The 14290-nt window shown below is 54.0% G+C and overlaps 1 protein-coding gene across 2 annotated transcripts in view; it reads right to left on the bottom strand.

Annotated features, from left to right (window-relative positions):
* DENND1A (DENN/MADD domain containing 1A) overlaps positions 1-14290 on the bottom strand; it is a 446857-nt gene that overhangs the window by 14394 nt on the left and 418173 nt on the right. For both annotated transcript variants that reach the window (XM_015567102.1, XM_015567103.1), the window contains 2 exons: positions 11321-11380; positions 5023-5111 (listed from right to left, as the gene is read on the bottom strand). In XM_015567102.1, coding sequence (XP_015422588.1) covers positions 5023-5111; positions 11321-11380 — 149 coding nt within the window. The remainder of the gene's footprint in view (positions 1-5022; positions 5112-11320; positions 11381-14290) is intronic.

Here is a 14290-nt window from a genome sequence, read left to right as displayed (position 1 = left end):
ATCCCCCCCCCCCCCCTAGATTTCTCATGAGGACCCAATGGAACAGAGCATGTAAAGTGCTTACATGTGGTTCTCAGTTAATGGTAGCTGTTAATCATTCTGTTTCTCATAATGATGCAAAGTGAGGAAACGCTCGGAGAACAAGGACCTCACTCTGGCGTTTTTCATATTGGTGAAAAGCTGGGACAGTCTGCAGACCCAGCCTGAGGGGCGTGGTGAGGTAGGTCACGCACATCCGCGCGACGGGATCTTCCGGTCACCAGCAGCAGGGGCTACAGGACGTGGGGCCAGTGCCCAGGATGGGCTCCTCAGGGAAGCCGCAGGTCTGCACAGACACGGGAAAAGGAACGCCAGGAGTCTGCAGGACTGCTGCTAAGTGGCTGAAGTGGTGGGATTCAGAGTGAATTGGTCTTTTTCATAACTTCCAGATTGTCCATAAGGCTATTGGGTTATTTTTACGAGTAAATAAAATCATTTGGAAAGAACAGATTTTGCATGGATCTGGCCGAGGGGTGCAGGGCCATGGCTCGGGAGCATCTGGTGGCTGAATCTGGACTGCTCTTACTTAGTACAATGAGACTTCAAACAACTGGCCCACAGCCAGTCAAGACTTGTGGGACTGGAGGGTGTTCTGTGTCACCGTTAGAGGTGAGACACGGTGTGTAGCCGGAAGCGCCCAGGCTCTGCAGCTGGCCAGGACTGGGGGCATCTCAGATCCGATGCACACAGACCCAAGCCCCTTAGCCATTACGACTCAGAAGACCACCGACCCTTCTGGGTTGTTGTGAAGATTAAGGGAGGCAAAGCCTGTATGTAACAATCTCCTGTTCTCACAGCAACTCTGTGAGGGCTGCTGCCCGTCCCCTCCTGCAGTGAATGAAGGACGGGCATCCTGGCAGAGAGGCACCTGGGGGCCAGGTCACTCCCTGCCTCTGGCCTGTGTGTGGTCCTGAGGGGCGGGCCGTACTGAGCATAGAGCTGCCTTTAAGAGCTTGCTCTCGGCTCCTTCGAAGGTCAATCCCCTTATAACTGACAGGCCAAAAGGAAAATAAGTTGGGGCCTGGTAGCCACACACACTGCGGCTGAAACCACCAAGGCCCACCTCTAACAGGTGGGGAGCTGTGAACCTCACAGTGTCCCCTGTGGCTGCCACTGTGCTCACCACTCAGAGCAGAGCAGTCATATTAGGTTCATTTTTTGTTGTTGTTAACCCTTACCTGAGGATCTTTTTTTCCCACTGATTTTTAGAAAGAGTGGAAGGGAGGGAGGGGAGAGACAAAGAAATCGATTGAGACAGACACATTGATTGGTTGCCTCCTGCACGTGTCCTGACTGGGTCGGGGATAGAACCTGCAACCCAGGTATGTGCCCTTGACTGGGAATCAAACCCATGACCCTTTGGTGCAAGGGCCAACACTCTAACCATTGAGCACACCAGCCAGAGCAGATTGGGTTCTTAACAGAAAGCCTGGATGGTGCAAAAGAAAGGGCGAGGCCTCTGTCCTCAGACAGCAGATCCTGCCATTTTCAAGCCTGGAGGCCTTGGGCAAGTTACTGGAAGTCTCCCTCAGAGTCTCAGCTCTCCATCTGCTAAATGGGAAAGCCACCCCTCCCTTCACAGTATTAAGTGATGGTCAGTCAGTGCTGCTTCTCGTTCCGGCCCAGGTGGAGACACTCAGGCTCCAGTGGACACTGCTTCTTCGGCAGGAAGATGCCTGAACAGCTCCGGCTCCCAACTCCAGGGAACCAGATGGAAGGGTGGTGTGGGGGACAAGTCATTTTAGCGCCCGGAGCTGCCTGGGCAAAGCAGACTGACAACGGAGTGTAACTGAGAGAATGATGTCAAGCAGCCCCGGAGCCCTGGCCCTGCCACTTTCGTCCTGGATGACCCGGGGACACAGTCAAGTACACTTTCTGAGCTTGGGACCCCATTCTGTGAAGGAGAAACCAACACCAGCCTAACAGGCCCAGAACAGGAGGGAGCACAGCTGTACTTGCTGCTAACTGGCCTCTGACCCAGCCCTGTAGCCTGATCCCTGCCAACACCAGCTCTTCCCCTAAGGAGTGTTCCGGGCAGCCCATCAGCCGTCCTGGATACTGGGAGTAGCTACGAGTTCTTGGGAGAAATAGTCACTGACTATTAATTAGCTAATGTTAACTGGAAAACAGAGGGGAAGCTTTTCCCAGAAGTCTTTCTGAAGTGTTCTCCCAATCGCCATCAAATGGTTTTAAGGGGCCAGGGCACCTACTGTCGGTCCAGGAAGAAAATTCAACGGAGGAAAAAAGTTCATTTTGGGAATTCAAGTCAACAAGAGTTAGCATGGAGATCCGTTAAAGGCCTCTTTTCAAAACCCTAAGCAGCTCACATCTAGTTGGTTTTCAAAGATATTGTTGAACGAACGGGTAGCCGAGTGGACAGATGGACATGATCTGGAAAGGGAGAAACGCTTCAGTGATGGACTGGCCGCGAGCTGGCGGCCGATGCTATGGGCCTTGATGAGTTCCAGGCGCGAGCAGCTTGCTGCAGGGGCAGTGGAGACCGTTTTCGTCTTAATCAGCTCCATCTCACTGTCCACAACGTTGATTACTCAATATGCTATTTGGAAGTGAGAGCTGGGGCAAGAAGTCAGGAGGATGGAATCCCTCCCTCCACTTCAAAGATCCCGTATCTCTTTCTGTCGCCCAAATCCTCTACGTTTCTGATGCCCTTAGATGTTCCTGGTAGAGACAACCATCCACGATTCAAGAAAATCCAGGCCGGATTAAAGGGCCAGGCACTGATCCGTGTGCCCAACATGGAACCATCCGCAACAAAGGCCCATTAGGAACGGCTCCTGCCTGCTGGCTTGTCTGCTCGTGTCTCCCAGCACAATGCTGACAGATTGGGGGAGCTGGGCTCTTCCCTCCCTAGAACAATATTTTATGAGGAGTCTGTTTTATTAAAATATTTTCCGCTGGATGCTTCCTGTGTTTTAAGAACTTGGTCTTGCCAGCTGGAGCCGATGACAGTTGAGAAAAACACATCCAAGTGCTGTTGTGACAGGGCATGTGGAAGCGGAGGAGCGAGGCGGGGGAGGGGGGCAGCATGGGAAGAGACGCAGGAAAACACCCGGCCGCACCAGCAACACCACTGGCATTATGGGAGAACACCCCACCCCATGACTAAAAAATGTGAGCAGAAACTCTTGTAACGACGTCCTAAAGTGTACCTCTGTATCTGTGATGTGTGGCCACAGAGAACCCGGCATTTGATTTTTATTGCTGCCGGTTTGCCAACCCACTAAGCCAGCCCCCATGCCACCAGGGGTTCCTTTCACGTTTCCTGAACAGAAATCTAAAACAGGCATGTTGCAAAAAGAAACAAAAAGTGGTACCAGCACGGTTCTGGGCATAACCAGGAGGATGGGATTACCAGACACGGGCCCTTTGGCACACACGGGCGGCATCCCGTCACCATGAGCACAGAGGCGACTAGGAAGCCAACCTTTACCCGGGAACCTGGCCACAAGCTGGGTCACGCTGGCCTGCAGAACGTGCAGTAATGTAGGCCCAGGGTGGTTCTGTGCTCGGCAGGGATATTCTGGGTTCACACGTCAGTATCTACAGGCCGTGGCCCTGTACCGCAGTGCAGTGGCTAAAAGATTTGGCCCAGATTTAAAGTGGTGGCTTTAAAGAAAAGTGATTTCATCCCCCTAAGGTGAAATCTTTAGGGTCTGAAGAACTCTGATGCCATGCAGCATTTTCTCCACAAGGGGGCAATCATAATCCACGCCAGTCATGGTCAGGAACCTATTCCTCAATTATTCCCACCGTCCTATTGTCAGAGCAAAGTTAAGCCTACACCCAACTTCAGGAGTCCTCTCTCCCAAATTGTGCATAACCAAGCATCTTCTAAGACAGGCAGACAGACTCTCTCTCTCTCTCTGTCTCCTACAGCCTGCTGGGCAAGGGCTGAGGCTGCCTGGGTTGGCTGGTTCTACAGGACACAATAGTCTCAACCAACACGGAGTTGTAAAGAATCCTGGAGGAGGGAAGTGCATTGTAAGCTGGGTTCGGGCACAGCTTGGCACTCAGAATCCTTTCTTCCCCTTGGCTCTGCGTTTTGGCCGGGGCCCGCCATCTCCCTAAACTTTGCCCCAGAGAACTCTTCTGAGAGGAGAGCAGACATGAGGAGTGCTCCCCTCTGCACCCAAGGGATGTCAGGGTCCTTGAGGCAATATTTTTGGTTTCCCAAATCCCCTGACCAAGATGGGCTCATGTACTTTCTCAAGGAATCACGGGAAGCCAGTGTGTAGCAGCTCAGCTGTCTGGGCAGGGCCCCAGGGGCTGTGCACTTGGGGACCAAGGGAAGCAGTGCACCCCTCTTATGGAAGTAGTGGTCTCTTCTCCAGTTGGGGGTTGTGCAGTTTAAGCCTCACCCACCCAGGCAGCTCTGGTCACTGCTTGGACACCTGCCTCATCATTTACCTCATCTACCTACCATCTACCAGCAAGTGACTCCAATGTGGGTCCTATGCTAGTGCCTGCCCTGAAGACCTCTGGGCCCGAGGGGGTTGTTAAAGCAAAGCTGAGACAACATACAAGCTATGGCACAGGTGAGCAAAGTGGGGGTGGGGCAGTGGGGAGGAGAGTCCTGTGTATGAATCTGGGCTCCAGAGCCCTCAAGTGCCCCAGGTCTAGGAGGCTAGAGGCCCTCATTAAGTCACTTTTGACCAGGTTCCTAGCTCTCTCCTCTTGACCCTACATCTTCAACATCAGAAAAGACCTGGAACCTTCTCCTGAGCCTGTCCCTGTGGGCATCACCAGTCAAAACCTAGCCCAGATGGCTGGCTCTTTGGCCTCTGAGGCCGCCCCACTGGTGTGACAACTGCCAGCAGAAACAGACACTGAGACCAAACCCTGCTCCTGAACCTCTTGTGAGACACCCGCTCCTGCTCCAGGGCAGCCTTCCGAAGGCGGGGGCGGCGGCGTGGGCCCCACTGGGTTCCTGCGGACAAAGGGGCGGGGAGCGCGGGTACTCACTGCTCTTGGCCTGGGACCGACGGCCTCCGGCCTTCCACTGCGATGTTGCTCCTCGGTCTCTTGACGACATGTGGACGGGGAGGGCGCACCTGGAATGGACACAGGGGAGAACCCCCAAGAAGGAGTGAGTTGGAAGAGCCACACGGGAACATTCTGAAGTTTCAGATAAGTGTCGAGGGAATCTTTACGGTGTGAGCTACAAAAGCTCTGCTTGTCACGAAAACACCGCCACACCCGAGCTGGAATCCCGTGGCCCGTCAGTCAGGAAAGGCTCTTCTGAGAGCTTGGTTTCCTTATCCGCAGGTCAGGGTGGGTCCCCGGCCTCCGCCCAGTGCTGCCGTGAGGGTGCAGTGAGGGTCGGTCTGCACAGGACCCAGAGCAGGGGCCCTCATGCTGACACGGCCCCACTTGCCTCCTTTCAGAGCCCAGAACCCGCTCTGGGAGAACCCCAAAGTGTAACTCGGACTTTGTTTTCAGGGTTCACCTGGTGCTTATCTTGTTCTTTTTACAACTGAATTACAGGACGCCCCTTTCCCTCTGATAATGGGAGCGGGAAGAAAGCAGAACATGGCATTGCAGAGTACTGCCCAGGCCTTCCCGAGCAGTGCCCCGAGCAGGGCCGCACACCCAGGGCTACCACGCCGAGGGGTGGGGTGGGTGTGCCTGACAGTGAAGCACACAGCTTCCTGGTCCACTGTGGGCTGCAGTGGCAAGATAGTTTTCCTTCTTTCTTTTTTTTCTTTATTATTATTTTTTCCTGGTCTGCTGCCTCTGAAAGCCAAGGCGAGGACCCACAGAAAAAAACACCCTCTCTCCCCCGTGGAGCCTGTGATGGGCGTTAGGCTGCGAATGTCTGAGTGCCCCTAGAAGGATATTCATTTAGTCTCATCAACATTACATGGCTTTAAATTTGGCACTGTCACCTCTGGACATTTCCAGTGCCAGAGCGGGCCCGAAGGGAGCTCGGCTAAGCAAGTCTACCTGTGAGTTTCGTTGCCAACAACCAGGACTGAGTCTGGTGCTGGAGGCTTGCTCTCTCTCTGCAGCTGAGGGACCCAGTAGGAGGCACCACGATGGCTGAGGTTCTCAGACAGGACAGGGAAGGGGAGCACTCATGCTCCATTCCTGCCTTCCCCCTTCTCTGGACCCCACTCCCACACAATTTGTGGGTGACACAGCACAATGGCTTAGGAACACAGATGAAGCTGACTGCATAGAAGACAAGACTTTATGGAGTCTGATCAAGCCCCCAGGTCTCTGCAATCTGATCGAACCAGTTTTTCCTCTGGACTGGCCAGTCTGATCTCAGCCTCCTCTGGCAACTCAGAGATGTGGCCAGAAAAGCCAAATGCTCCCCATCAAACTTGCTGTCTTCCTCTGTGAGGCTACCGTGACGACCCACTGAAATGACGTGGGACAGCGCTAGCATGGACCACAGTGGAGCTCCATAAATGCTCATCTTGCTTCTCTGTGAGCTGGTCAATAACAAAAGGAAGCCGAGTGGGGTGTCTCTGAATTAGAAGATTTGATTTGTGATGGCCTTACCCTCGCCTAGTGTCCTGCTCAGTGTCTGGTATTCAAGGATTTACTCAGCAAGATTTCACAGAACAAATGAATGCTGCTGCTTGGAACCTAAGACGTGCACAACACTGTCACGGTTGCTATCACTGTTATTAGGAAGTGCGGCCTCAAAGCAGACACCCAGGCACCATTTGCTGGATACACGGGTGGAGACACCCCCACCCATTCTGACCGTGAACTGGTTTCCCGGACCAGAGCCAGAGGCAGCTGGTAAACAGGATCACCTGGCTGGAATGCTCCCCCGGACTTCTCACCACAAAGGCGTGTGCTGTGGGGGCGATGGAGCCGCTCTGCCCTGCCCTGGGCCCGCGGTGGGGGCTTCAGGAAAGGGCAGACACTAAGGCCTATCAGCCCGTCCTTGCACATGGCTGCTCCTTGCTACAATAAAGGCGGGTTAGGAATGTGAACTTGTGGCTGGAATGGGGGGATTAAGTTTGTGGCAACCTCAACTGAACTTGCAACGTGGTGAAACATGGGGAAAAAGAACAACAGAGCTAATTAGACGAGCTGAGCTGTCAGAGTGCCGCTGAATGGCTCCGCGCCAACAAACAAAAGGAATGGGTTGGCAATCAGCAGGATCGATGGAGGAGACTGCTTCATTAGGGATGATAAAACAGACAGAGCGGGAGAGGGAGGGGGTGGAGAGCAGGGAGGCCGGGAAGGCAGGGGAGGGAGAGAAAGGCACAACAGGCCCGGGGACAGTCAGTCGCCTGCATTGCATCGTTACAGACACACCCAGAGTCACACACACCTGATTGGTGTGGACAAAGCCAGATACAGAATCACACTCACAGACAACCATCAGGGACATGCAGAGGCCTCGAGATGCCAACATGTACACGTCTCCCAAATACACATAAGAGGCGAAGACACAGGCACCACACACACACACACACACACACACACACACACACACACTCATGGCCGCAGACCCACTGTTAGAGCCGCGACCAGGCAGACACACAGAGACAAAATGGTTTAATTAAGCCCAAGTAACAGGACTGGCCCGTCATATTTCAGCGATCACGTCGTCTTTCTGGGGTGCTTTGGAAGGGAGGGGGCTGGGGATGAGGGAAGAAACCGCAAGCACACACAACAGCGATGGCCCCACCCGTGTAAGGATCCCAGCAGCACCAGGGGAGAAAATGCTAAACAGGGATTTTGAGCTCTGTTCAAGGGGGACTAGAGGGGAAAGTTGGGAAACCAGCCAATTCCCCACCGGATTTAAAACCTGAGAAATCTAAGTCGGCAGGGTTAAATGTGTACTGAATACAAAAGCACCGAGTACATTTGATTTTAATGGTGAGCAAGAAGTAATAAATGCGAGCTTATAAAGGCTTCACATGCAAGCGAGCATGGCCTGCCTCTCCCTGCCCTCCTGGGCCCACGCCCCTCAGTCCATCAGACACCGGCAAGGCTTTCTTCTGCTCTTGCCTTTTTCCAGTTTTAAAAAGAAAAATCTAAATCTTCTGGTAACATGTGAACTCCAGCCACAGGTGCCAGGCTACAAAGCTCCTTCCAGAGAGGCCAAGCGGCTGGCCTGCACATTCCCAGCACCCTGGACCAGGGCGGCACTTCTGCCCTCAAGGTTTGCAGCTCGGTGACTGGTGGCTCCGGACATGGGAGCTTATCAGACCATCCTCTTGGAGGCCCGTCTTCCAGGTTCACCCCTGTGTGCGGGGGTGCCCACTGGACAGGTTTGCATGAGTGCACAGGGTTGGTATTGCTAAACCCATTTTACAGATGATGAAACTAAGGCTCAGAGAAGGTAGGCGTCTTGCCCAAGACATACAGCCAGGAAGTGCCAAGCTGTGATGCCAACCAGGGCAGGCCTCTCTGACTTCCAAGCCCAGGAAAACTGGTTCTGTTAGCACCCGCCTCTTCAGTGCGCCATGACCCAGGGGACCAAGGGCATGCAGCCCCGAGTGCCGGGCTAGTGACCTGCACGGATCCAGGTCCAGTGGCATCTTTCCTCAGGGTCACGTTTGCATCCCCACATGCTTAGCTGGTAGAGGACGTGACCACCTCTCTACTCCACTCTGCGTGAGTGCCCACACTGGCAAGACAACAGGGAGCCCACGGCAGCTGCCCCCTGGGGAGAGCACCCCTGTCTGCCCCAGGTCCCAGGTCTCTCCTGGGGATGCTGAGCGCTGCCGAGCGGACGACTGTGGCTTAAGGAGAGGCTGCTGGTGAGGAGCAGGGAGAGGCAGCGCAGGGCAGGCCTGGGCTCAAGGGACGGCTGGGCCTCTGATCATCTCTGGTCTCAGCTGCAATGGGGAAGCAGCACCTGCCTCCTCTGGCTGCTGTAAAAACAAACTATTCAAGTGCTCAGCACAGTCCCAGGCCCAGAGAAGGTCAGTGCTAACGCTCTTCACCCTGTATCCCTGCCAGGACCAATGCTGCCCCAGAGGCGCCACAGAGCCCCGCAGGCTGCTGGAGGTGCGTCCTCCGCTGCAGGCTCTGCGCCCAGGCCATGCTGAGAGGGACTCCATGGAAACGGAGTGGGCGGCAGGAGCTTGCAGGCTGGGGGGCCAGGGGTCCTGGGGTCAGGTGACTCCTACCTGCAGCGGTTTTCTCATCTCTAAACTGGGTTGTGGGAAGAAAGGAACATGTAGACAGCTGTCACTTTGGACTGCGTGACTTGGCAGCCACCATGTTGCCGCATGACCTGAGGCTCCCCTGGGGGCCACCATCTTGAAACGGCCCAGACCCACCCCTCCCTTTGAATTAGCCAATCGCAAAAGACTGTGCACCTGCGCTCCAATCAAGAGTGAGGGCCAGGTCACGGGGTCAGGATTAAAAGGCCGAGCAGGCCGCCTGCTCTGTGCATGTGCAGGTGCTCCCAGACCATGCGGCGCCTCCTGCAGGAGTAAAGGCATTTGCCTGCTGCCTGGCTCCCGGGTCAGCTTTGGGTTCTAGCAGGACCTCTGAAGTTGGGGATCGCCTCATTTCTTACAGGGTGGAGACAGGGCCTCCTTCACGGTGACTGTGAGGCTCAACCAGAGGATGTGCCCAAGAAGGACTTGCTGACTAGAAAAGCCCTAGCCCAGGGGTCCTCAAACTACGGCCCGCCGGCCACATGCAAATACAAATATTGTATTTGTTCCTGTTTTGTTTTTTTACTTCAAAATAAGATATGTGCAGTGTGCATAGGAATTTGTTCATAGGTTGTTTTTTTTAAACTATAGTCTGGTCCTCCAACGGTCTGAAGGACAGTGAACTGGCCCCCTGTTTAAAAAGTTTGAGGACCCCTGGTCTAGCCAATGACAGTTATTAAGAAACCCCGTCACTCCTTAGAAGTTGTAAGGTTTAAAAACCCGTTAGGACGATGAAGAACTGTTAGGAGTGCCAGGCACTGCGCTGGGCTCTACAGATGTCATCTCCGCTCTGCTCACGAACTCCTCGTGAATGGGGCGCATCACAGGGACAGGTGGGGCTCCGAGCTGAGGCCTCCCCTGCAGCCCAGCGCTCAGGTATCCAAGTCCAGCTCCGTCTCCGCCCCATCCCCGTTGCTAAGGGCTGCCCTGAAAGTCACCACATTCCACCAGGCCTGGCCAGAAGCGGCTGCCTGTCCCCACGCTGGCTCCTCTGAGCCGTTTGTGCCTTTCTCCCCGAGTGAGCGGATGCTCCAGCCCTGGACGCTGTGCCGGCCCCTGTGTGAGCGGTAACGGGAGCGGTCCGTCATGACGGCCACAGGCGAAGGCGCCTTAGCCCCCAACTCCACCCTCGCCCTCCACCCCCACACACGGCGGGAGAGGGAGGGGAAGAAGTACCTGGAACTTCTCACAGCCACAGAGGGTGGCCGCCCCACTAATGCCACAGGTGCACCGAGGTCTGAAAATAGACACAGCTCGGCCTGGCCGCCACACCTTTCACAGCTGGATTGGACACGTGCACTGGGGAGGGCGGGAGGGCGTGGGAAACCCCCGTGGCAACCGGGCGGAACCCTGACCCCTCTTGCTGGGCTGCAGGAGCGGTGGCACTTTGAGCGCGAGATGGAGGGGCTCTTTTCTGGGTAAACGGCCCTCACCAAACAGTCCTGGCAAGTTTCCCTCGTCAAAGGAACCTGCTAGAGTTATTGTGCCTGGGCACGGCCAAGTCTGAGCTTATAAGGAAAATGACTTCACCTCGGCTGAATGCGGGACCCACGCTGTGTTTTTCCACTGCATTTCTCTAAAAAACAGTGATGGGCCTCCCTTCTTGCCTACCTACCCCTTTGCCACGTGTCACCACATGAGCAGGTGAGCTCCAGGTGAGGCCCACCAGAGGAGGAGAACCTGTCTCCATCGGAGCTGCACCACATTCTTGGGGTGTGGCCTCGGCCCTTGGGAGGGACATCAAATGAATTTCTAAATCCTGATCTGGATTTAGAGGGTGTGGCCAGGCTTTGTGAGAAGAGGCAGTTGGAGCCGGGCTTTGATACATGGCTAGACACGGCACAACCTAGGAGATCCAGCTCACACACGGCCAACACACAACAGCGGCCCCGGCGACCTCCACCTCTGACCTCAAGTCCCCAAACTGCTTCAGAAAAAGGAGAGAGAAGCCCAGAAAATGCAAATTCGGGTTCATGCCACACAGAGAGGGAAGCTGGAAACCCCAATCCCTGGTTTTCTTTTGCAAGGCAGCTGAGTTCAAACTCCCCAGGAGGTTTAGTGAGGCGGGGACAGCGGCCCAGGCAATGTTAGGAGGGAGGGCAGAATCACTGGCTACTCACGGGCCTCCAGCGCTGTATCTTGGGAGGCGGCGGGCGAGTGGGACGGAGGAGTCTTTGAGGCTGTATTAAAGCGAAACTTAAAACATCAGTACACAGGAGATGGTTGATGCCTTTGTACACATAGCCTGAGAGCAAGCATCTAGTCCCCCAAGCCACAGCTCGAGGGCCACCCTTGACGCCACCTGCTCCTGGCCGGACCTTGGGTCCTGCACGTTTCATTTCTGAGGCCTTCCTTTCTGCTAATGGCATTCTAGCCGCACCCTTGCCTGGATCTCCTCCAGCCACTGTCCACACAGGCCAAGGGGGAACTTCCAAAGTGCAGTATGACCATGCTACACCTCAGCTTGGAGACTTCTGCTGCAACCCCTTCCCCCCTCCCCTCCCTCATCTGACCTTGGGTGACAGTGCAACAAGGGTCTTGGCTGGCATTCCAAATCCCCCAAGATCTGGCGTTTGCCATGCTCCACACAGATCCTTCTCATGCCTGCTTACCAGGCAGGCCCCCAAACGGCCCCGAGTTCTCATGCCTTATTTCCTGCCTGCCGTCTGGGTGGGATGGCCTTCCCAATCCTGGTCTGCCTGGCAAACATCTAACTGGCTTTTAAGGTTCTGCCCAGGCCAGATGATGCCTTCTGTGCCCCCTGCTACATGAGACTTATCACAAACAGGAAGTAGCTGCCCCATCTCCCTTTATCTTTCTTTTCTTTAAATATTATTAAAGTTATTTGGGGGGATATTGATTAATAAGATGATATAGGTTTCAGATGTACAGTTCTATAATACATCATCTTTATATAGCATTGTGTGTTCGCCACGCAAAGTCCAGTCTCCTCTCGTCACAGTATATTTGACCCCATTATCTTTCAAATGCTTAAATCCTTGTGCCCTGGAAGAAAATATATGTTCAATAAATGTCTGGTGAACAAATAAAATTTGTACAAAATGCTTGGCGTTTGAAATCAGAATTTGGATAAAAAACAGAAGAGCACAGACTTCTTGGCTCTACTCTCACATCCTTTATCTTGAGAGTCAAGCTCTGTTCTTTCAAAGGCCTGCCCATGCAGAGGCCCTGAGGGGTGTGGGAGACCAGTAGGCAGAGTCAGGAGAATAAAAGCCCACACAAGACTGAGACCTTGGACTTCAGCAAACCCTGGGAGGCTTCCAGGAGCTTCCTGCTCATTCAGCCACGCAGTTCATGAAGGTACAACCTTATTCGACAAAGCCTAGACGTGCACTGCCCACTTCAGGAGCCAGTGGCCATGTGTGGCGAGTCCGATTTAAGACTGTAATGCCCTGGCCAGTTTGCTCGCACCAAAGGGTCATGGGTTTGATTCCTGGTCAAGGGCACATACCGGTTACAGGTTCAATCCCTGACCCCAGATGGGGTGATTTCGGGAGGCACCCAATCAGTATGGCAGGTTTGATCCCCACCCCTCGTCAGGGCACATGCTGGAGGCAACCACTGGATATGTCTCTCTCATATTGATGAAGGCCAGAGGGGATCCCTCCCTCCCTTCCATTTTCTCTATAAAAACAACAAAACAAAAAAGACATGCTGTAAAGGTAAAACACACACTGGATTTCAGACTAAAAAAACATTTGAAAAAAGAATGTAGAATATCTCGGTTAGTTTTACTAATAATTACGTGCTGAAATGGAAGTATTTTGGATATCTGGGTTAAACATATTAATTCCACATGGGACTCACATGTGTGGCTCCCATGACATTTCTCTTGGACAGAGCTTCTGGCTGGAGGGATTCTTCAGGGAACAAACCTCAGAGGTCATTCTCTGACCTGGCTCCTAGAGGGGAGGGGCCGTGTACCCCAGGCCTCCCTGGCTCCCTACCCTGCACAGGGCCTATCAGAGTGGCCTGTGGGGAAAATCTGCTGAGACTTGGTGGAGAATTGGGGTCTTCATGGCACACTGAGAGCTCATCTGGATGGAAATGTACCGTGACTTCCCAGATCCTATGCCTTCGTGGGGAGTGTGGGCCAAGCCCTGCTCAGTGAGCCTTCTTCAGTTGGAGGCCATCGGGGTTGAGGATGCCAGCCACCGAGCCTCCCAACATACACAGCTCAGGAGGCAAGCAGGACAGAGAATGGGAGCAGAGGCCACTGTCTCTGTCCAAATGCCCAGCTCTCACCCCCTCCTTCCCATCTGCTTGGCCACTCTACTCCTCCAGCTCTGCAGTCCCCACTCTCGGCACCTGTGACCTGGCCATCTCCCTTCTTGCCGGCAGGGGAGGCAGTGTGGCCGAGAGCTCAGGAGGCGGCCTCTAGGTCAGCCAGTCTTAGACTGAGCCTCAGCCCCCATTTGCCCTCTGGGTTCCTAGGGCCGGTGATTTTTAACCACCCAGCCTTTCTTTCCTCATCAGTACATGCAGGTAATGGCACTCTCTCCAGGAGGGGGCTGTCAGGAAGACTCAATGAGACGATGTTTGCCAAGTTCTCCCCACAGCGCCCGATCAGAGACATGGGCAACTATCACATGGGCAGGTTTCCCTGCCTCCAGCCGCTCCCCCTCCCAACCCGCCTTCCACACTTGCTCCAGAGTGGATTTACACAGCACACAACACATGCCCAATCATGCCACTTGTCTACTCAAATCATCTCGCTGGAAGGCTGGTGTCTCCCAAGGTGTCGTCTGAGAAACACCATCCTAGGAGACGCACTGTCCGAAGGCAGAAAGGGGGGTTTCTAGCCAGACAAGTCTGGGAGATGCTGTCTACTGTCTTGTTCCCTTTGGAGATTCACAATGACTCTTAGTGCAGCAAAGCAAGTCTTTGCAATAACGAACCGCCCCGCCCCCCCTCGCAAAAAAACCCATCCTAACCAGGTAAACCATATTAACTCCCGTTTTCTTTTTCTTTTTAATACTTTCATTAGCATTATATTATGAATTTACTTCCGGGCCATAAGGTTTTGTTTCTTCTGTGGTATCTTTTTCTTCTGTGCAGCCTCCTTTTCT

This window comes from Myotis davidii, unplaced genomic scaffold, assembly GCF_000327345.1.
Source record: "Myotis davidii unplaced genomic scaffold, ASM32734v1 scaffold142, whole genome shotgun sequence".
Lineage (NCBI taxonomy): Eukaryota > Metazoa > Chordata > Mammalia > Chiroptera > Vespertilionidae > Myotis > Myotis davidii.
Note: the sequence above shows the minus strand (reverse complement) of the source record. Positions and strands in the feature narration are given on the sequence as shown.